At 54.0% G+C, this 22,382-nt stretch overlaps 3 protein-coding genes across 7 annotated transcripts; all 3 read right to left on the reverse strand.

The window, feature by feature from the left end:
- Positions 1-1,352: 1,352 nt before the first annotated feature.
- On the reverse strand, positions 1,353-2,231 carry Rnf225 (ring finger protein 225). The gene has a single exon (XM_090321923.1). The coding sequence runs from the start codon at positions 2,229-2,231 to the stop codon at positions 1,353-1,355; it is 879 nt and encodes a 292-aa protein (XP_090178049.1).
- Positions 2,232-3,432: 1,201 nt separating this feature from the next.
- Positions 3,433-7,547, reverse strand: Rps5 (ribosomal protein S5). The gene is made up of 6 exons (XM_090322054.1): positions 7,460-7,547; positions 6,896-7,004; positions 4,534-4,743; positions 4,286-4,414; positions 3,635-3,733; positions 3,433-3,545 (listed from the first exon to the last, which is right to left on the reverse strand). Exons 2-6 carry the CDS (start codon positions 7,001-7,003, stop codon positions 3,477-3,479), a joined length of 615 nt encoding a protein of 204 aa, XP_090178180.1. The 5' UTR covers position 7,004; positions 7,460-7,547; the 3' UTR covers positions 3,433-3,476.
- Positions 7,548-12,477: 4,930 nt separating this feature from the next.
- Positions 12,478-21,450, reverse strand: Znf8 (zinc finger protein 8). Of its 5 annotated transcripts, none has more exons than XR_016533383.1 (5): positions 18,215-18,727; positions 17,917-18,024; positions 15,867-17,315; positions 15,434-15,653; positions 12,478-12,616 (listed from the first exon to the last, which is right to left on the reverse strand). XR_016533383.1 is itself a non-coding variant. In XM_090322021.1 (5 exons), exons 1-4 carry the CDS (start codon positions 21,325-21,327, stop codon positions 15,907-15,909), a joined length of 1,662 nt encoding a protein of 553 aa, XP_090178147.1. In that variant the 5' UTR covers positions 21,328-21,450; the 3' UTR covers positions 15,303-15,653; positions 15,867-15,906. The 5 variants fall into 5 exon arrangements, 4 of the variants coding, with proteins under 4 accessions (XP_090178147.1, XP_090178146.1, XP_090178145.1 ...); XM_090322021.1 differs by lacking the exon at positions 12,478-12,616 and adding an exon at positions 21,295-21,450 and having other exon boundaries at positions 15,303-15,653; positions 17,932-18,024; positions 18,215-18,341; XM_090322020.1 differs by lacking the exon at positions 12,478-12,616 and adding an exon at positions 21,295-21,450 and having other exon boundaries at positions 15,303-15,653; positions 18,215-18,341.
- Positions 21,451-22,382: the final 932 nt, after the last annotated feature.

Here is a 22,382-nt window from a genome sequence, read left to right on the forward strand (position 1 = left end):
GAGATGTGATTAAAGACCTTGAGGTAGGAGATTATATCTTGGGCCATCTGTGCATTCCAATTTAATCCCACTCTACTTACAAATGAAGTAATTGAGGAAAACAGTTATACAAGTTGGGAAAGCCTAGGAAATCAGATTCTCACACAGTTTCCAGAACTAGGATTGTTGGCTTGTGTAGTTCAAGCTAAAAAAAATGATCTTGAGCTCCTGGACAAAAGAACCGTAGGATTGTAGATCTATGTTGTTCTAAGATAGGACATGTGAGTTGGGGCTACTTTTTGGTACCAACCCTGCTGCTGGTAAACAGGGTTCTTCAAACCCTGTGAGATGGAGCAATGGCTTTCCGGTGACCCAGAGCACTGGCCCCAGCCCTGTGGGTGACGATGGCATCTGGGTGGTGGCCAAGAACTGGTCTGGGAAGACACTCCCTAACACTCCTCCTCTGGCATCCCACCTGGAAGCAGCAGCTCAGACCTGAAGTAGCACTGTGAACATGCAGGGCTCAGGGAATCTGGGAGCCAGCACACCTTTCATGCCACAGACATGCCCAGGGTGCCTCGTGGTGACCTCCAGGCTCTCACCCTCAGTAACCACTCAGCACCACATGCCCTGTGCTGAGCACACACATGTAAATAAACCACAAGAGAGCCTCTGGCTGCATAGAAGTTATGCTTCTTTCTGAAAAAAACAAAACAGACAAAAAACGCCAATGCTAGATGTCTACCCACAACACATCCCAGTGGAGAGGAGGAAGCATGGGTGTTCCAGAGACTCGGCTGTGGTCACTGCAGAGGGCAGCCACCCTCTAGGAGGGTAGCCGGGGCTATGCACCACCTTGTTTAGAGGCAAAGGTTCAGGAAAGAGGTTTGGATTCAGGTGGATTATGAAGGATGGGCAAAACTGGCAGAAGTCTAAGGAGGACACTGAGTCTCCGTCCCCAAGAAATTGATGGGGCTCAGGCTGGGACGGTGGCCTAGTGGTGGACGGCTTGCCTAGCATGCAAGAAGCCCTGGGTTCCAGTCCTCAGCACCATATAAGTGGAAAAGGCCAGAAGTGGCGCCGTGGCTCGAGTGGTGAAGCCCCAGCCTTGAGCCAAAGCAGCTCAGAACAGCACCCAGGCCCCGAGTTCAAGTTCCAGTACTGGCACAAAAACAAAGAGTGAGGCCCCTCCTCAGTCCCGGGCAGCGCCCGCCCCATTCTGCGCCTGCGCTCCCGGCTGGCAGCGGGTGCTGCGGTGGAGAGGCTCAGAAACAGCGGGCGTCCGACAGGCGCGGCGTGCGGGCCTGGGGAAGCCTGGGCTGCTCAGGCTGGCGGCCCGGCGGCCGCGGTGGACGGCGTCCGGCGGGGCCCCCTCAGGCCCGTCCCCGCGGCCGCCATCCCACGGCGGGGCCGGCCGCGGGCTCAGCGGTGCCCACGGGGCGCGGCGTCCAGGCGGGGGTCCCGGGCGCGCCCGGGGCCGGGAACCAGGGGAGGCCGGGCGGCGGCGGCGGCGGCGCCAGCGCCACGATCTGAGGCCGCGCGGGGCCGAGGGAGGTGGCGCGCGGGATGAGGAAGAAGATGTAGATCCCCGAGACCACCAGACCCGCAGCCACGAGCACGGCCAGCGCCACGGCGGCGTTGAAGGCCCAGGCGGGGCTGCGGAGCGTCAGGCGGCGGGAGAGCGGGCGGCCGAGGCGCAGCGGCGGCGGCGGCGGCGGCGGCGGCGCGCGCGTCTGCGCCTGCGCTTGCGCCTGCGCGGCGCGGCCCTTGCGCGGCGCGGGCGGCGGCGGCCGCAGGTAGAGCAGCCCGCGCCGGCGGTCGAAGCGCACGGAGCCCTGGCGCGGTGGCGCGCGCGCCTCGCGGGGCAGCAGCCCCGGCTGGGTGGGCAGCGCGGGCAGCCCGCGGCGCGGGGCCAGCCGCGTGGGCGCGCGGCACACCGGGCAGGCCACCGCGTCCCCGCCGCCCGCCGTGGCCAGCGACAGGCGGGCCAGGCACTCGAGGCAGAAGACGTGGCCGCAGTCCAGGCGCTTGGGCAGCTTGAAGACGCCGTCGAAGGGCGACACGCAGATGAGGCACTCCACGGGCGAGGCGGGGGGCAGGATGAGGCCCGCGCCAGCGCCGCCCTCCTCCTCCTCCTCCTCGTCCTCCCCTCTGCCGGGGGACCGGGGCACGCAGAGACCGCCGGGGGAGCCGGGGCCCGGGCTCGGCGGCGCCCGCGGACGGCGGGGCCAGGGCAGCCGCGGGCACGGCATCCGGACCGGGCCTGCTGGGAGCCGCAGCCCCGGAGCCAACCCAGAACGGGAGTCTGCCGGGTGCCCTGAGCTCCAGCAACACCTCCGACAGGCACGGGGGAGTCCAGCAGAAGAGGCGGGGTGCTGGTCAAGTGTGGCCGCGAGACCCCCGCATTCTGTAGGCGAAGAAGGACCCAGGGCCGGGCCCAGGGCTCCCGGAGACGCCTCCTGTCCCGATCAATGTCTGGCCTACCACTGGACTGGCGCAAGCACTCCCCTAAGGAGGGTGCCCGGACTGGGGCGGCCCGCCAGCCCCACGCAACTCGCTGAACCTGTCTCGCCGCCTGCCCCACCCTAAGCCCATCCTGCAGTGTCGAACCCAAAACCAGACCCGAAACGGATATTGGGGGTGGATGGAGTCGGTCTTCAAACCCTCCCATCCCAGCTGGGCGCTGGAGGCTCAGGCCTGATCGCAGAGCCAGCAAGTCAAAAGGCCTTGCTCGTTATTCACCAGAAAACTGGAAGCAGCACCATGGCTGAGTCCTGGGTAAAAAGCTCAGGGACAGCACTCAGAACCCAGATGGGAAGGGTGACCTGGCAGAAGCATCCTACAGAACTTCACAAGTGGAATAAAAATCAAAACCACATCGTGCCACTAGCCGGGGCCAAGTTAGCCCCAGGATAGCCTGCACTGAGAGGTATCATTCATGGGACAGTGGAAATCAGCTGGAGGCTACACAGCAGGGCCTATAGCCACAAGCTTCTACCTAGAGCCTCAGGTCTGCAATCCTAGCTACTCAGGAGGCTGAGATCTGAGGATTGTGGCTCAAAGCTAACCCAGGCACAAAGGTCATGAAACTCATCTCCAACTAACCACCAGAAAACTGGAAGTGGGGCTGTGGGTCAAGGGATAGGGCTCAGGGACAGCATCCAGGCCCAAGAGTTCAAGAACCACAACTGCCCAAAAAAGAGGACTCAAGGACCATCTCCAGGAACGTAGGTCCTTTCCCAGAACAGGCCATTGGGGGTAGAAACGCAATCATTCTCACTTCCAATAATGCCAGGATTCTCCAAGCTACTAGGGCCTGCACCCTGTGACAGCCCTGAATGGTGTATTTGAGTCAATCCTCAGGTGAACTTTATAGCCATGCCAGGAAAAGGAATATTGCCAATCCCCACAGGGGTAGCCACCCCCTTAAGAACAGCCAGCTACACAGGCAGGTGAGATTTCCCCAAAGGGCAGTTTATTGGACAGCATCTGAGAAATCAGCGGTTAGACTTGGCCACACGCTCCAGCTCATCCTTCTTCTTGATGGCATAGGAGTTGGAAGAGCCCTAAAAAGAGAGACAGATCAGCTCTATGTAGGAAGAGTCCCCACGCCCACATCCATACCCACCTAGAGTCTGAGTCCCTCCACACTCACCTTGGCGGCATTGATGAGCTCATCCGCAAGGCACTCTGCAATGGTCTTGATGTTCCGGAAGGCAGCCTCACGGGCACCAGTGCACAGCAGCCAGATGGCCTACAGAGAGTAGAGAGGGACCTGATTAATCTAGCAGGATGGGGGTGGGTCCTCTAGCAATCTAGGCCTCACAGACTACTTACCATGTAATCATCAAAAGACCACAAGATAGTCACTGGTATACCAGAAAAAAGGCTATCCAGGCAGAAGCTATAAATGGGATCAAGGTGTGACACGATACAATAAGCCCCTGACATGGAGGACAGACACCAACCAATCTAATATCCTTACTGCTATTAATTTCCTCATGTAGATCTCAAACTTGCAGGCTCAATCAATCCTCTTTCTCAGCCCCCTAAGCAGCTGGGACTAAGGTATGTAAGCATTACCCCCCCAACCCAACTCTAAAGGGGTCCAAGAAAACTAGTCTTTAACACGGCATACCCTACAAACAACCTGAAACCAGAGGGCCTAGAGCCAGCACCTGTACACAGTAGCAATTCAGGAAGTTTCCTGATGGAAGCACACAGGGACAAGCCTTCCCACCCTAGGCAGGGCTCCACCCACGTGTGGTGGTTCCTGCCCTACCACCTGCACAAGTTCCAGACCCACCTGATTCACCCGACGCAGTGGGGAAACATCCACAGCCTGCCTTCTCACCGTTCCAGCTCGCCCAATCCTCGTGGAGTCTTCACGGGGCCCACTGTTGATGATGGCATTCACCAGAACCTGCAGAGGGTTCTGGAAGAAGAGAGCTCTGAGCCTGACAACTGACACACGCCCCTCCCCTTCCCAACTCTGTCCCGGGCTCTGGCGTGTCCCAGGGGCAGGGCCCATCCTGCCTGGCCAGCCAGCCCTACCTCCCCAGTGAGCAGGTGGATGATCTCGAAGGCATGCTTGACGATGCGCACAGTCATGAGCTTCTTGCCGTTGTTACGCCCGTGCATCATCATGGAGTTAGTGAGGCGCTCCACGATGGGGCACTGAGCTTTCCTGAAGCGCTTAGCCGCATACCGTCCTGCACTGTGGGGCAGGTACTTGGCATACTTCTCTTTCACTGCGATATAATCCTGGGAGGGATTTGGGGAAGACGGTAGTTAGAAGCAGGATGGGCCCCAGACCAGAGGAAAGACTGGAAACCTACTGGGTATCGATGGAATGACCTGCAATTTCAGTTGTCTTCCCGGGGGATGCATACCGAATCCCTCTGAAGAAAATAAACCCCGGGCAAGTGACCTACCTAGTCACTATGATGATTCCTTTATCATGGAAGAATGTGATCACACTCTCTCACAGCAGACCCCCAAACACACCATGGGCACTTTAGGTTACTTAACCGTGTCCAGTGTGCCAGCAGCACAACTATGCAGACACTGCTCAGTGTCCTTTAGAGGGAACCAACCAACCCTGGACAGAGAATCACAGCCATAAAAGAAAATGTCTAGCTGTGTGCTGGTGGCTGATGGCTATGATTTTAAATAGTCAGGAGATTGCGGTCTGAGGATCACGGCTTAAAAGCCAGTCCAGGCACAACAGTTTACAAGACTCAACCCCATTAAACGGCCAAAGCAGCAAGAATCTTAGGAACAGTGCCAAGGCCCAGAGTTCAAGTCCAGAACCAACACATACAAGATAGAGGTAAACTTGGCAGAAGTACTTCCCCCGCCCCCAGAGCTGAAGACCAAACTCAGGTCCTTGCACTTACCAGGCAAGGGCTCTTCCACTGAGCCAGTTCCCCAACTCCTAGAAGCAGTTTTTACACATGTGAACATAACAATGAAACCCACTGAACATCACAATGAAATCAAACTAATCTGCATATAATGAGTATGAATGAACATATGGTAAAGAAAGCTTAGCCTTTTTTTCCAGGCCCTGGGTTTCAATTTAGGCCCTAGAGGATTCAAAGACAACCAAGGCAAGCAAGTAGAGCATGGTGGCTCACACCTGTAATCCTAGCTACTCAGGAGGCTGAGATCTGGGGATAAAGCTTCAAAGCCAGACAGGGCACAAAAGAACATGAGACTCTTATCTCTAACTAACCCCAAGAAAATAGCAAGTGAGGCATGGCTCAAGGGTAGGGTGGTAGCCTCGAGCTGAAGAACAGTGTCCAGGCAGAGTTTAATCCCATGACCCACTAACCAAGGCAGAAAAATCTAGGAGAGCCTATTAGCCAGCAAAAAGCTAGCCTGAAGGAATGGTTCAAAGTACCAGCTTTGAGCTCAAGTCTCAGTCCTAGAAGATATCAGAAAAGGAGAACACAAAAACAAGCCACTCCACCTTCTATGTCTTTCTACCACTATACTAACAAACTATTAACATTTCACTTGAGCTCTGGTGGCTACTTCAAGAGTCTGAGATCAAGGATTACAGTTCAAAGCTAGCCTGAACAGAAAAATCCATTACTTTTTTGGTTGGTAGTAGGGACTGAACTCAAGGCCTGGGAGCTGTTCTTGAGCCTTTTCTCTCAAGTATAGTGCTATACCACTTAGAGCCCCAGTGCAACTCCAGCACTCTAATGGTTAACTGGAATCTTAGATTATAGAGCTCAGAACAGAGGTTATGCCTTCAGGTCAAGCTCCATGACCTATCCCCCCCCAAAAAAATTCAGCCCACAAATACCTTTTTCCCCCCCAAAAGTTGGAATAACTTGCATGCATAAAGCCCTGGGTTCCATTCCTTGGTACCACATACACACAAAAAGCCAGAAGTAGTGCTGTGGTTCATGTGGTAGAGCACTAACCTTTTGAATTGAAGGACAGTGCCAAGACCCTGAGCTCAAGCTCCAGGACTGGGAAAAACAACTACAGAAAACCCCATGAGGCTAGGGATGTGGCTTAGTGGTAGTGTGCCTAACATTCACGAAGTCTGGGTTTGATTCCTCAGTACCACATAAACAGAATAAGCCAGGGGTGGTGCTGTGGCTCAAGTGATAGAGCGCAGAGCGCAGGCGGAGACGAAGCCCCACAACCCGCAAAGAAAAAAAGTTTTAATGCTAACATTGGGTAGTAGTTGAACATTAGTCATATGCGAAGTCCAATTATTAGCAAGAAGCCTCAAAACACACTCAAAGAACCTTTGGACAAAAGGTAAAGAGTAGATGGAGGTTTGGGAGACCATATGCCTTTAGCACAAAACCAATGGTTTAGTGCATATTCCCTGTGGACAAATCCACATTTGCTCCAAGCCCGTTGCCAAGACCCACCACTCTGTCCAGCTCACCTGCAGGGAAATGTCATTGATTTGAACATCATCGGTGCTCCACTTCCCGAAAAGCTTAATGTCAGGGGTTTCTGCCACAGCAGGGGTGGCTGCCTCCCACTCGGTCATCCTGAGGACAGGGACAAACTGTCAAGAAGCCAGCCAGCACAGGCGCACGTGTGCCAACGGGAGAGACAAGAGGCGCGCAGAAAGCCTAACTCCCTCTCCCGAGCTGTCACGCAGGACTCCTGGCTCGGAGACCCGGAGCCCGGGCGCGAGGCTAGCTCGAGCGGTCGGTCTACACGCCTCAACCTCAATGAACCAGCAGAACGGAGACGAGAGGCGAGGCTCCCGCGTGAGGCGCCTCGAGTGAGGGCCGCGGGGCCAGGCCAGGCCGCGGGGCCCCGGCCGGCGCGCCCGCCCCGGGGCGAGCGGCGGCGAGGCCCGGCGCGCGGGGGAAGGCTGAGGGTCAAGTCTATAGAGGGTCCCCGGTGTCGGAATCCAGCCATAGCCATCCAGGAATAACAATCCACTGCGGAGGGCCGAGGACGGCGCCGCGGGGCCCGAGCCCGTCCGCGGCCTCACCTGAGGGCTGGTGCGGAGCGCTGCGTCCGCTCCGCGTGGTCCGCGGGCCGCCTAGGCACAGACAGGAAGAGGCCGCGCGTGGCGGGCCGACGCCTTTAAAGGCAGGGAAAACTTCCGGGTCAGGGGCGGTGACGCAGGAGGAAACGATACAGTCTTGGACCAATCAGGAGCGGGGGCGCTCACGTCCTCGTCGCATGCGCATTTCCAAGAACGGCTCCGAGCAGTTCCGGCGGATGTGCCCGCCGTGAGGGTGTGAGCCTGCGCAGACAGCGCGCGAAGCCGAAGCCGCCATGATTACTGAGGGCAGAAGTCGGGCACGCGTTACTGCCTCGCCGACGGCGCCACCTGGCGGGTCTGCCGGCGCGCGCCGACGGCCCCCGGGCTCCCTGGGTTCCGGGCCCGATCCCGGCGGCCCCGGCTCGCGCCCGGCTGGCAGGGCCTGCAGGAGCTCTCCGGGAGAGGGAGGACTCTCCCCTGCGTGTCCTCCCGGAGAGGATCCTCGTCTGTTCTGAAGATAATGCATGATTGGGAGCCGGGCGCGGCGGCTCCGGAGGCTGAGATCCCAGGATGGCGGCTCAGAGCCCGCCGGGCACCACAGTCCGTGAGACTCTTGAGCTGAAGAGCTCCCGTCCCAGCCCAGGGTTCAGATCCCAGGACTGCGAAAAGAAGTGTTGCTGGGAGGGTGGCACGCGGAGCCCTGGGCTTGATTTCTCAGTAGCACATACACAGGAAAAGCTGGAAGTGGCGCTGTGACTTAAGTGGTAGCCTGCTAGCCTTGAGCAAAAGCAGCTCAGGGACCCGCACAGGCCCCAGATTCAAGCCCCAGGACTGGCCACAAATAAATAATAAAGGAGCTTAAAATTCACGATTAGCTTAGCTTGCTTGTTCTTCATTGTTATGCTATTGGGAAAGCTCCTGTGTTGGCCTTGGATCTTCACCTTTGTCACCAGGTCACATAGCGTCTACCCCACATTCCAGGAAGGGCAAACCAGGGCCCAGTGGTCCAGGTCAGTCTGCGACTGCAGATATACCAGACACTCGCCAGCAGCTAGAGCGAGAACCCCCTCTCCCCCGTGACTCCACTGGTGGCATCTCTGGGATGAGATGTCCAGGAGCCGGGGACCGTGGCCAGGAGCAGTGTGAATGGGGCTTCACAGGTTCTGTCTCCGCAGGTCTCACCCTGGGCCCAGCAGCTGAGGCAGCCACAGGTGAGTTCAGGGCCTGCAGATGGTAAGCCACAGCCTGCAGGGAGCCCCTGACCCCAGCACCAAGCTGACCCCATTTCCTTTGGCCCAGCGTTTAGGACTCAACCCAGTCTGTGGGCAGATGCCAAATCACTGCTGGAACCCTGGGCCAATGTGACGCTGACATGCGAGGCCCACCTGGAGACCCCAGACTTCCAGCTACTGAAGGATGGGGCGGTTCGGGAATCCGTGCACCTTGGCCTACCTGCCTTGGAGTACCAATTCCCACTGGGAGCAGTGACAAGTGATAACCGCGGTCTCTACCGCTGTTGCTCAGGCTTATCCCCCGGGCAGATGGACTGAGCTGAGCAGTGCCCTGGAGGTGACAGGGGGAGGTAAGCAAGGGCATAATCTAGTCAGGAGACTTTATGAAGGGGGGAGGGGGCTTCCTCCATGTCACCTGACATCTCTGGGCCTGCATTTCCCTAGCTGGGAGATGAAGTCAGCATTGGCACTGGAGTCTGCAGTCCAGGGGCTGAGAGTTGGCCTAGTGGTAGAACGCTCACCTAGTATGCATGAGGCCTTAGGTTCCATTCCTCAGAACCACATGCACAGAAAAGGCTGGAAGTGCCATTAAAGATGAATGGTAGAGAACTAGCCTTGAGCACAGAAGGCTCAAGGACAGAGCACTGGGGGGTGGGGTGGGATGGGGTTTGGCCTGGTGGGGAGTGCTGGTATCTCCTGGGTCATGCAGACACACTAATCCCTAGTGAACTCTTCTCCATTCAGCGGCCTTGCCCCCACCTTGGCTAGAACGAACACCAAGGTACTGAACACTTGATAGATCTTCTACAGGAAAGCCAGTTCACCTCAACCCATCCCTCCCAGGGACAAAACCTCCATCTGAGATGTTTAGGCCTGTGGAGAAAATGGTGTCCCTGTAGCCATGGGTAGGGTGCCCCATCTCATGTAGAGTGCATCTGGAGAGGCGGTGGCCCCCCCAACGCAGGGGAGTACAGGTTCAGGCAGCTGCTGTGGATCTGAGGCAATCCGGGGAGAATGCAGGTTCATTGAGCAGGAAGCCCTGGGCCTGTGTCTGTGATAGTATGGGCAAACTTCCAGGACAGAATGGTGTCTCTGATGCATGAGGGCCCTGACGTCTACACCCACATTCCCTCAGAGTTTAGGGGTACTCGTACGTACACATGTACATGTACACACACACACACAGCCTCCTGATCAGACACCTTGAAGCCAGGCCTCAGACACTGCCTCTGAAACAGGCTGTCACCTCCACAGTCAGACAACTGCAGCTACCTCTGCGGCCACCCCACATTGCCCCCCAGCCATGAGCTTCCCAAGTCGTGGATGACTTCCTGAAGTCCAGCCCAGTGGACTGGACGATGGAAAATTTATCCAGGTATGGGAGTCATTCCCTGGGCCAAGCATCAACTCACCTTTCCTGAACTCCTCAGCATGAAGATACTTTGTATTCACTTCCAGTAATGCCTTCAACTACCCTAAAGTGGGTACTATCGCAGTTCAGGAAACAGAGACACAAAGAAATTAAGTCGACTGACTGGGTGCTGGAAACTCACACCTGCAATCCCAGCTACTAGAAGGCTGAGATCTGAGGATTGTGGTTTGAAGCCATCCTTGGCAAGACAGTCTGTGAGACTCAACTCCAGTTAACCACCAGATTACCAAAAAGTAGAGGTGTGGCTCAAATTGGTACAGTGCTAGCCTTGAGAAAAAAAGGTTCAGGGACAGTGCCTAGGCCCTGAGTTCAAGCCCCATGACTGGAAAAAAAATAAATAAAATAATAAATTAAGTAAAACATTGTGCAGGCAGCAATTAGATTTGGACTTTGGTGCTCACAATAAGCTATCTTTTAAACAGGTCTGTGTCTTTTCAGTGAGTTCAGCAAATGCACATTCCCATGCGACAACTATCAAGATATGAGCTCTAGAATGTTCTGAAAGCATGGAAATGTTCTGGAGTGATGGTGTTCAGTAATGTATCATCAGCCCTTACATGGCTCTTGGACTGGAAACAGAGCCGGTGTGTTCAGCCTCAGTACTAACAAAAAGAAAGAAGATAAATGAGAAACACACACACACACACACACACACAGAGACAGAGAGAAAGGAGAGACGATGAAGAGGAGAAAGAGAAGGAAAGCTAATTGGTATGGGCCTGCAGGAATTGCACATGTACTCAGGGAGCTGCACCTGTAATTCAATTAATTGATTTACTGGCATTAGGAGTCTGTGCATGCTAAGCTTGATGTCACCCACTGAGGTGTGCCCTGATCTCCCAGTAACTGTATTTCAATTAAACTAGTTTTAGCAAATGAATCCTAGCTATATGGGATAGCTTAGAGCTAGGCTTTCAGCACCATGGACAGGGACAGGCTTGCTTTACTTAGAAGGATTAACAGACTACTTGAGCCATACCTCCAGTCTACCACTTTGCTAAATTGAAGATGGGCCTGGAGGATTGTTCTGCTTGGACCGGCTTTGAAATTCTCAGTTTACTGAGTAGCTAGTATTATAGGCATGAGTCACTGGTGCTTGGCTTAATTTTTCTTTTTCTTCTTTGTCCATCACGGGGATTGAACTCAGGGCCTGAGCGCTGCCCCTGAGCTCTTCAGCTTAAGGCTACTGCCCCACCTCTCAAGCCACAACACCACTTCTGGTTTTCTAGTGGTTAATTGAGAGACTCATGGACATTAGTGCCCCGGCTGGCTTTGAACTATGCCCAGCTTAATTTTTCATTTTTACAAGCTTGGAAGAGCAAAAATAAAAAGCTAGGCCAGGCCTGGTGGCTCATACCTGTAATTCTAGTTACTCAGGAGGCTGAGATCTGAGGGTCATGGTTCAAAGCCAGCCCAGGCTGTGAAACTCTTATCTCCAGAGTTCAAGTCCCACAACTGACAAAAAAAAAAAAAAAAAAAGAAAGAAAAGGGGCCAGGTGTTTGGCCTAGTGGTAGAGTGCTTGCCTAGCATGCATGAAGACCCGGGTTCGATTCCTCAGTACCACATTCATAGAAAAAAGCTGGAAGTGGTGCTGAGGCTCAAGTGGTAGAGCTCTAGCCTTGAGAAAGTCCAAGGACAGAGTTCAGGCCCTGAGCTCAAAACCAGGACTGGCAAAAAAAAAGAGAGAGAGAGAGAGAAGGGGTAACAAGGTTCGAGAAGTAATATACTCTCTACCTGACAAATATAACTGTAACCCCTCTATAAATTATCCTGACAATAAAATACAATTTTTAAAAAATGTGTGCTAAGGGGCCGGGAGTTTGGCCTACTGGTAGAGTGCTTGCCTAGCATGCAAAAAGACCCGGGTTTGAGTCCTCGGTACCACATACATAGAAAAAAGCCAGAAGTGCTGCTGAGGCTCAAGTGGTAGAGCCTTGAGAAAGTCCAAGGATATGTGTGTGTGTGTGTGTGTGTGTGTGTGTGTGCGCACGCGCGCATCAGTCCTATGGCTTGAACTCAGGAATTGGGCACTGTCCCTGAGCTTCTTTTGCTCAAGGATAGCACTCTACCACTTGAACCACAGCACCACTTCTGGCCTTTTCTGTGTATGTGGTGCTATGGAAAGGAACCCAGGGCTTCATGCATGCTAGGCAAGCATTCTACCACTAGGCCACCCTCCCAATCCCCTATTTTTCCTTTTTTTTTTCTTTCTTTTTAAAATTTATTTTATTTATCATGTAACCCTTTTACTAATTACAATAAAAAATCTAAAAAAATAAAATAAAATTTATTTAATTAATTTATTTATTTAGCCACTCCTAGGGCTTCAACTCAGGTAACAGAGAGCTGTGGTCTCTGTCCCAGGCAGAAGGCCCAGGTTACGGATAACTTGCATGGTCAGACAACCATTTCCAGAGCACTGTCTCCTTTCCTGCACACAGGCACAGCAGGTTCCAGGCTCCAAGGTTGGGAGGCCAGGGCTGGGACCCTGAAAACTGAAATACAGCTGTTGAGCACAAGCAGCAATATGCTGAGACAGCCATGACTGTGCACACAGGTTCCTCTGAGACACTCACAGTCTCCGTCCCATTGAGCACACCACCTCCTTGAATTTAAAAACATATGCCGACACAAAACTTGTAGCGTGGGGCCAGGAGTTTGTCCTACTGGTTAAAGTGCTTGCCTAGCATGCATGAAGACCCGGGTTCGATTCCTCAGTACCACATATAGAAAAAAAAAAAAGCCGGAAGTGGTGCTGAGGCTCAAGTGATAGAGTTCTAGCCCTGAGAAAGCCCAAGGACAGTGCTCAGGCCCTGAGCTCAAGCCCAGGACTGGAAAAAAAAAACAAAACAAAACAACAAAAAAAAAAAACTTGTAGCGCATGTTCACAGCAGCACTGTCTTTAACATCAGAGGAGCAGGAAACTACCAAAGTATCCATCAAGGAATAAGATCAAGAAACTAGTAGCCGGCCGGGCATGGTGGCTCAAGCCTGTACTCCTAGCTACTCAGGAGGCTAAGATCTGAGGATCACGATTCAAAGCCAGCCGGAGCACAAAAGGACCTGAGACTCTTATCTTCAATTAACCTCTAGGAAATGGGAATGGAGTTTGGCTCAAGGGGTAAGAGGGGGTAGCCTTGAGCTGAAGAGCTCAGGGACAACACGCAGGCCCAGGGGTAGGTCAGTGGCCTTGAGCTGAAGAGCACAGGGACAGCACCCAGGCTGAGTTCAAGCCCCATGACCCCCCCCCACACACAAAAACTCTAGTATACCCATACAATGGAGCATTATTCTGCCATAAAAAACAATGAAAAGATACCTGATGCATGGTACCACATGGATGGATTTGGGGAAGGAAGGAAGGGAGGGAGGGAGGGAGGGAGGGAGGATTAGTGATTGACTGCTAAGGACTGGAGGGAACTGGGAAGCTGGGATACAGGGCTCCTTTACACCCTTGCGGGCTCCCCAACCCTAGCATGCTCCTAACGGGCAGTGTGTGCAGACACAGACAGGCACACACGAGTCACTCTCCACCCTTTGGTACCTGGAGTCTCCAGAGCCCATACAGCACATGTGTCACCCATATTCACGGCCTGGCACCACAGTGACTCAGTGGCAAAGCAAATCTCAAATGTCAGCTTGACCTGAATTACCTAGTTGTACCACAGTTAATCACAGGAATAAAAGTCTTCTCATCCACTTCAGGCCCACAATAGGGCTTTCTTTCTTTCTTTCTTTTTTTTTGGGGGGGGGGGTGGTTGTGGGACTTGAACTCAAGGCCTGGATGTTGTCCCTGAGCTCTTCAGCAAAAGGTTACCGCCCTAACCCTTGAGCCACAGTGCCACTTGTGGTTTTCTGGTGGTTAACTGGAGATAAGAGTCTCATGGTCTTTAGTGCCCGGGCTGGCTTTGAACCTCAATACTCAGATCTCAGCCTCCATGGTAGCTAGGATGACAGGCGTGAGCCACCACGCCAGGCTTTTCGCAATAGGTCTTTCTGTCATGATATAAATGCAACTAGTGAGAGCTGGAAGGTGGCCTAGTGGTAGAGTGCTCGCCTAGCATGCACAAAGCCCTGGGTTCCATTCCTCAGTACCATATACACCAAAAAAATCCAAAAGTGGTGCTGTGGCTCAATTGGTAGCATGCTAGCCTTGAGAAAGCACCAGGACTGGCAGAAAAAAAAAAAAAAATTCTCCCAGATTTGTTTTAAATTGCCTGGCTTCAAACTGTGATGTTCAGATTTTAGCATCCTGGACAGCATACCCAGGTAGAAGTACCCCGCTCACTTTTCATTTTTGGTGTCACCAAAGAGTAAAAGCTGTTTAACACATAGTTTTTTAGTTTTAGGGTTTTTTTTTTTTTGGGGGGGGGTGCTTGTTTTGTTTTGTTTTTGCCAGTCCTGGATTGAATTCAGGGCCTGAGCATTGTCCTTGGGCTTTCTCAAGACTGGAGCTCTACCACTTGAGCCACAGCACCACTTCTGGCTTTTTCTATGTATGTGGTACGGAGGAATCGAACCCGAGTCTTCCTGCATGCCAGGCAAGTGCTCTACTACAAGGCCAAACTCCCACCCAAATGACTGTTTTTATTAAGTGAATGCACACCTGCATACACAGACTGGATATGACAAAGCCACATAGCCACACCCTGTTTCTTTCTTTTTTTTTTTTTGCCAGTCCTGGGCTTGGGCTCAGGACCTGAGCACTGTCCCTGGATTTTCTCAAGGCTAGAGCTCTACCACTTGAGCCACAGTACCACTTCTGGCTTTTTGCTACGTATGTAGTACTGAGGAATTGAACCCGGGTCTTCGTGCTTGCTAGGCAAGCACTCTACCACTAGGCCAAACTCCTGGCCCCCCACACCCTGTTTCTGCAGACATTCTAGCATGGTGAATCAGACAGTGAATAATGAATTATAAAACAATCTGTAGCCAGGTGAGGTGACTCACACCTGTAATCCTAGCTACTCAGGAAGCTGAGATCTGAGGATCGCAGTTCAAAGCCAGACCAGGCACCAAAGACCATGAGACTCTTATTTCCAATTAACCACTAGAAAATGGGAAGTGGGGCTGTGGCTCAAGGGGTAGAGCAGTAGCCTTGAGCTGAAGAGTTCAAGAGTTTAGGACAGCACCCAGGCCCAGCGTTCAAGCACCATGACCCACCCCCCCCAAAAATCTAAGTTTTTAGTTAAATTAAATTTATTTTCTGAACTGGTAACATATACATGTTTCAAATTTCCAAAAATATAAAAAGATATGGAGATCACCCCTCCCAACCTCCCTTCTGCACACAGAGCCCTGTCCATACACACCTGTGTGGGTAGGTTATCCTGGGGAGCTCACTTCAGGGAAAGGGTGGATGTTGGAGCTAGGGCCAGTGGCTCACACCTGTAATGCTAGCTACTCAGGACGCTGAGATCTGAGGACTGAAGTTTGAAGCCAGGCTGGGCAGGAAAGTCTGTGAGAATCTCATCTCCAGTTAATCTCCCCAAATCAGGAAGCAGAGTGTGGCTCAAGTGGTAGAGCGTTCACCTTGAGGAAAAATGCACAGGGACCACACCCAGACTCTGAGTTCAAGCCCCAGGACTGGCACGCACACACACACACACCTCCTGCAAAGTAGGCAGTGGGCCTTACAGGTTTGGGGTCACCAACCTCAGGTGTCTAGGACGCACACAAACTCAAAGGTCTCTGGGCCATTTCTTCCCCAGCCACTCCTGCCAGGAATACACCCTGTGGGCTTACCACACGTGTGCCTGTGGCTCACATGTCTTCTGAACAACTCCTACGCTGATTCCTTGACGCTGAGTAGCCCGGAGGTACCTAGCGCAGGCTTTCCCACCCCAATAGCGGGAACAGGATTTTTCTGCTGCTTGATTTCATGAATGTCAAACAAGGCCAGAGCCTTGCTTGCTGGATGTCCTGCCTTTGCCTGGCCCCCAGGGTCCTTCCCTGGACTGGATGGCCGCTGCTGAGCCAGTGGAGTACTCTGACCACAGGACTGCTCATGCTGTCTTGTGCGTCCCTGGGGCTCCTCTCTGCTGTGGGTCACCTGATGTCGAATGAGGTGAGAGCTCTGAATAAAACCCTTTCCGCACTGGTCACACTTGAAGGGCCTGTCGCTCCGGTGAGTGTTATCATCCTGACTCAGGGGTGGGCCACAGCCAAGGGCTTCTGCTGTCCACTCGTGCTTTGTGAAGGCTGGCATCTGCTGCTGGTACGAGAAGGGCTTCTCGCCAGCATGCTTCCGCTGATGCTGAGCCAGGGAGGAGCTGTGCCTGAAGCCCTTCCCACAGTGGTTACACTCATAGGGCCTCTCCTCGGTGTGCGTCCGCAGGTGCAAGAAGAGACAGGTGGTCCGGGAGAAGGCTTTCCCACACACACTGCAGGTGTAGGGCTTCTCTCCTGTGTGTGTCCTTTTGTGCCGGCCCAAGGAGGAGTTCTGGTTGAAGGCCCTCCCACAGTCCTGACACTCGTAAGGCTTTTCTCCAGTGTGAATTCTCCGATGGACCGTGAGATGAGTGCTATGGCAGAAAGACTTCCCACAGTCAGCACACTTGTAGGGCTTGTCTCCAGTGTGGATTCGCTGGTGCTGAACAAGGGAGGAGTTCTGGCTGAAGGCTTTCCCACACTCTTTGCACATGTAAGGTCTCTCCCCTGTATGGATCCTCTTGTGCACGGTGAGGTGTGCATTGTGGTTAAAGGACTTCCCACAGTCACTGCACTTGTAGGGCTTTTCCTGCACCGGGCTCCTGGAGAGCTCCGTGACAGGGACAACTGGCATGCTGGCTCTGCGATGCTCTCTGTCCACGCAGGGCTGGGCTCCTGGGGGGCCTGCCGGCTGCTGACTGACTGAATTATGTTCAGAGTCGTAAGTACAGAAATGCTCTCTCCTAGAAATTTCTAGGAATGGATCTAGGTTGGGGTGCAGTACACAGCTTTCCCCAAGTCTGTGACTTTCAATGTCTTCACTTTGACCTGGCCCATCTTTGAGGATGAGCTCCAATCGCCTCAAGTTACTTGAGTCCTGACTCAGAGACTGGGGTCGGCCCTCACACTCCCAGGCTGCCACTGTCATGGAGGGCCATGACGTCTCCTCTGGACACTCCTCCTTCTCTGTGTGAGCAGATGGCTCCTCCTCAGGAAGGTCCTGGGACTTGAGGAACACACAGCCTTCAGGTCCAAGTACCCAACCTGGAAGAAAAACCCAAGAATTATGAGACTCTACGGGGGTGGGGGGGGGGAACTCTCAGATCTCTGCTGCCGATCTTGCTAGAAAAGATCTGATGGTTATTTCACCAAGTGCCCTGCCCCAAAACAGCTAGTAAGAAAATGAGGTACTCCTTTTTTCTACCTAGTGGTGTCCCAACCTGACGCCCACAGAGCTGCTGGGAGATGTGTGGATGTTTACAGTTCTGGAACATGGAAGTCCTTAAACCCAGAGGTGGAGGGGCTGGCTGGAGCGGGAAGGGTGGAGACATCCCCACAGCCTCTTTAACTCTCTCTCATATTCCGTCCAGTGATCACTTCTGGCTCTGCCTCTACCACCTCCAGTGACCCACTGACTGCAGAGCTGGGGCAAGGGTCCAGGACCTCGCCAGCCCCACCTGCTCGCCTCTCGCCCTGATGCGTGTTGTGTGTCTAGTCCTTTAAGGATCCATGTTACCATGCAGTGTCCTGTCAGTGTCAAAGGTGACAGGCAGTCTCAATGAATGCTGGAGGGGCACTCTACCCCTGGAGGCTGCCTTGGAAGGGGGTCCTGAGCACTCCAGGGGCATCTCCAGTGGGCACCCACCTGGTGAATTCTTACTTGGATGACAGCCCTGGATGACTCCTCTCTCTACCCATAGCTCAGCCCCTTGTTCCAGCTGAGAGATGACTTCAGGTTTGGGAAGCACGGGACCTGGAGGCAGGAAGAGACACAGGAGTCTGGAGGGACAGAACCAGTCCAGGTTACAGACCCAACTCGTGACCACCCAGACTCACGACACCAGACTCCCCTTTCTTCTGCACCTGTGCTCACAGGGAACGATGCTCCAGACGGGTCCCTGGCCAGGGGTGGGACATTCCCTGGCAGGGGAGGCGAGCCTTACCCACAGACAGCAGGTGCCGGAAGGTCTCCAGCATCACCTCACGGTACAGCGTCCTTTGGGTAGGGTCCAGCTGTCCCCACTCCTCCTGGGTGAAGTCCACAGCCACATCTCGGAAGGTCACTGGCTCCTGAAACATCACATTCTCAGTCAGTTGGGCCAATCTTATCTGCTTTCTGGTGGAAGAATGAGAAGGGAGAACTAGGGCAGACAAGTATCCCAGCCAGGTCCTTTTAAGCAGTGTGATACCCAAGTAGCACTGAGCATCCACTGGGCTATGACAAGTTAAAGTATCTGATAACATCCACAAACTGGGCACGGTGGCTCATGCCTGTTGTCCTAGCTACTCAGGAGATCTGAGGATTGAGGCTCAAAGCCAGCCCAGGCACTCAAGACAATAAGACTTGTATCTCCAATTAACCACCAGAAAACCAGAAGTGGAGCTGTGGCTCCAGGGATAGAGCTGGAGAGCTCAGGGACAGCTCCTAGGCCCAGAGTTCAAGCCCCATGGCAGAAAAAAAAAAAACAAAAAACAAAAAACCACAAAACAGCCAGTTAATAAGGCTGAGTTTGGCCTTGTGGCAGAGTGCTTGCCTAGCATGCACAAAGACCAAGGTTCAAGACCCACAAAACAAACAAACAAACAAACAAAAACAGAAAGCAGGCCAAATCAAGAGATTTCTGAGCTGAAGAAACTTTTTTTTTTGTCGGGGGTAGGGCGGAGGGAGGGAGGGAGGGAAGTCCTGTGTCTTAAACTAAGGGCCTGGGTGCTGTCCCTGAGACTTGGTGCTCAAAGCTACCGTCCTACCCCTTGAGCCATAGCTCCACTTCCCATTTTGTAGTGATTAATTGGAGATAAGAGTCTGATGTTCTTTAGTGCTGGGCTGGCTTTGAACTGCAATCTTCAGATCTCAGCCTCCTGAGTAGCTAGGATGGCAGGCGTGAACCACCACACCCCTCAATGCTCCATCACTTTAGCCACAGCTCCCTTTCCAGCTTTGTGGTGGTTCATTGGAGATAAAGATACCTGGGACTTTCCTGACCAGGCTGGCTTTGAACTAAGATCTCAGCCTCCTGAATAGCTAGAATTACAGGTGTTAAGTCATTGGTACTCAGTTGTGGCCACTGTTTTAAGACACAGCTCTAGGACAGGTTGTTATACAGCAAGAATCAATTATTACAGTTAGATTCCCCAAAAAGAGAGGCACACAGCTTCCCTAAGAAGAGGGTAGAAAGGGGGGAAAACCAAGACGGGTGGGGGGTGTGGGGGGGGAGGGAAACGGGTACCAAGACATGTGAAAGGGTATCAATGTATGTGAATTAATGCACCTTCTATCTGGCAAATATCATGTAACCCTTTTACTAATTACAATTAAAAAAAAAAAAAAAAAAAGAGGGTAGAAAACTCACCTGCCTTCAGGACCAGGTATGTCACTCAATTGGGTAATTTTTTTTTTTTTCCGATCCTGGGCTTGAACTCAGGGCCTGGGTGTTGTCCCTGAGCCTCTTTGTGCTCAAGGCTGTGTTCAACTACTTTGAGCTACAGCACCACTCAGTTTTTTGAGTGGTTAGTTGGAGATAAGAGCCTCATAGGGATTTTTCTGCCTGAGGCTGGCTTTGAACAATTCTCAGATCTCAGCCTCCTGAGTAGCTAGGATTATAGGTATGAGCCACTGGTGCCTGGCTAGAAAGTGTATTTTTTTCCTGGTCCTGGGGCTTAAACTCAGGGCCTGAGCACTGTCCTTGGGCTTTTTCCTCAAGGCTAGCATTCTTGAGCCGCAGCACCAATTCTGGCTTTTTCTCTTTATGTGATGCTGAGGAATCGAATCCCAGGTTTTCATACATGCTAGATGAGAACTCTACCACCAGGCCAAACTCCGAGCCCAGAATATGGTATTTAGAAACACAGAAAGGCCATCTTTGCTCCAAAAAGAGACAACAGGATGCATTCCTCACCCTAAGAATTACACCTGTCTGACAGACATATGCCTTCCTGAGAAAGATGCTTCTCCAAATTTAAGCCACCTCCTGCCCAAAATGCAGGTAGCAAAGTGGCTCCTTATCTCAAGGGTACATTCGGGTTTTTTTTTTTGCCAGTCCTGGGCTAGAGCACTGTCCTTGGGTTTTCTCAAGTCTAGAGCTCTACCACTTGAGGCACAGCACCGCTTCCAGCTTTTTTTCTATGTATGTGGTACGGAGGAATCAAACCCAGGTCTTCGTGCATGCTAGGCGAGCACTCCACCACTCCCGGCCTCAAGGGTACATTCTCACCTGGAAACTCAGAAAGTCATACCAGGTGTGATCATAGCAAAAACAAAGCACCTCGCTTTGTGTAAATATGGAGCCAGACCCCCTGCCTTTACCTTATAAATACTACAACAGCCAAAGGTCTGTGTGTGTTTCTTTGTGTCTCTATCTTCCTCTGAGTCCACTGCACTCTGCTAGAGTGTGCCCCTGCCATTTTGCTTGTCTGTGCTGTCTGTATGTCTCTCTGTGACTGTCTCTCTCTCCCTGTGAGCGCCCACACTCTGCTAGAGTGTGCCCCTGCCCTTCTTCTGCATGTCTGCTTGTTTACTTAATGAATCTCGGCCAAGCTTTCTTATCCTTGTGACTTGTGTAGAAATTCTTACTCTGTGATTAAGTCAAGGACCTAAGTGAGGAGTTCCTGCTTTTGAAGGAAAACTTCCCTAACCCTCACCTCCATCTAGTGACGGGGTGACAGGCTGTCATGATGAGGATGGCCTCGGGGAGAGGGAGGGAGAGGGAAGACGGCCTGGGAGGGAAGAGGGGGGGAAGAAAGGAAAGCAGGGAGGAAGAAGGGGGAAGCAGGAAGGAAGAAGGCAGGCGGGGAGGCGGGGTGGCGGGGCCGGGCCCCCCGCGCCCCCCGCGCTCCCCGAGGGCCGAGCCCCCCGCGCTCCCCGCGCTCCCGGGCTCCCCGCGCCCCCCGCGCTCCCCGAGGGCCGGGCCCCCCGCGCCCCCCGCGCCCCCCGCGCTCCCGGGCTCCTCCGAGCCGCGTCCACCGGGTGCGCACTCTCCGTGGGAGGCGCCCGGCCGGAGGAGCCCGGGGCCCTGGGGAGGGTTACCTGAAGCCGTGCTGCCGGCCGAGGTGCGGCCATTGTCACCGCGGCCGCTCGGTCCTCGGGGTCTATCCCGGGCGCGGACAGCCACAGCGACCCCTCAAGCTACGGCGCCGCCATCCCCGCCAAGGGGGTCCACCAGACCAGCGGCCAGCCAGACAATGGCGGCCGGGCCAGGGACGCCAAGACCACAACTCCCAGAAGGCCACGCGCCGCGCCGCAGCACTGGACCAATGAGCGTCTCCGTGCTCCGAGCTCTGGACCAATGGGAGACTGCTGTCCCGCAGCCAATGGGAGCTACCGCTCGCCGGCCCTTCAGCCAATGGGAACGTCGGGCTGCAGGCCGAGCCCGGCTGGCGGGCGCTCCTCGGCCAGAGTGGGTGCACGCGGCCGGGGCGCTGCTCCCCGCCTCGGGCCCTGGGCTCGGCCTCGGCCTCAGGCCCGGGCCGCCGCTGCCCGTCAGCTCGTGGTGCTGGAGTGAATTCCCGTGACTGACGGGCTGGGAAGCCTGGGCCCGCGCTCCCCGCGCCCCCCCCCCGCCCGGCTCCCCCAGCAGTTGAGGCTCCCTCAGCGCCTGCGGCCTGGACGGGGAAGGCGAGGCTTGCGGGTGTCTCCCGAGACTCAGCAGCGGCTCACCAGCCCCGGCCCGGCTCTTCAGCTCCAGGCCACCGCTCCGCCACTCGAGCCACAGCGCCACTCGGTTTCCTGGCGTCCCCTTCGCTCAAGGCCGGCGCCGGACCACTTGAGCCACAGCGCTACTTCCAGCCTTTTCTGTGCACGTGGAACCCAGGAATGAGCCCAGGGCTGCGTGAATGCCGTCAATAATCATCACAGGGTCTGGGTGGGGAAAATGAGGACTGTCCACTGTTAACACACGGGAAAGAGGACAGTGCGATTGTGTGTGTGTGTGTGTGTGTGTGTGTGTGTGTGTGTGTGTGTGTGTGTGTGGAGGGGGACAGTCCTGATGTGTGTGTGTGTATGTCTGTGTCTGGAGGCTTGAACTGTGGGCCTGGGCACTGTCTCCAAGTTCTTCTTGCTCAAAACTAGGACTTGGGTACTCTACCACTCGAGCCACAGTGCCATGTCCAGCTTGT

The sequence above is a fragment of the Megascapheus bottae genome, chromosome 31 (assembly GCF_031878675.1).
Source record: "Megascapheus bottae isolate mThoBot1 chromosome 31, mThoBot2.hap1, whole genome shotgun sequence".
Lineage (NCBI taxonomy): Eukaryota > Metazoa > Chordata > Mammalia > Rodentia > Geomyidae > Megascapheus > Megascapheus bottae.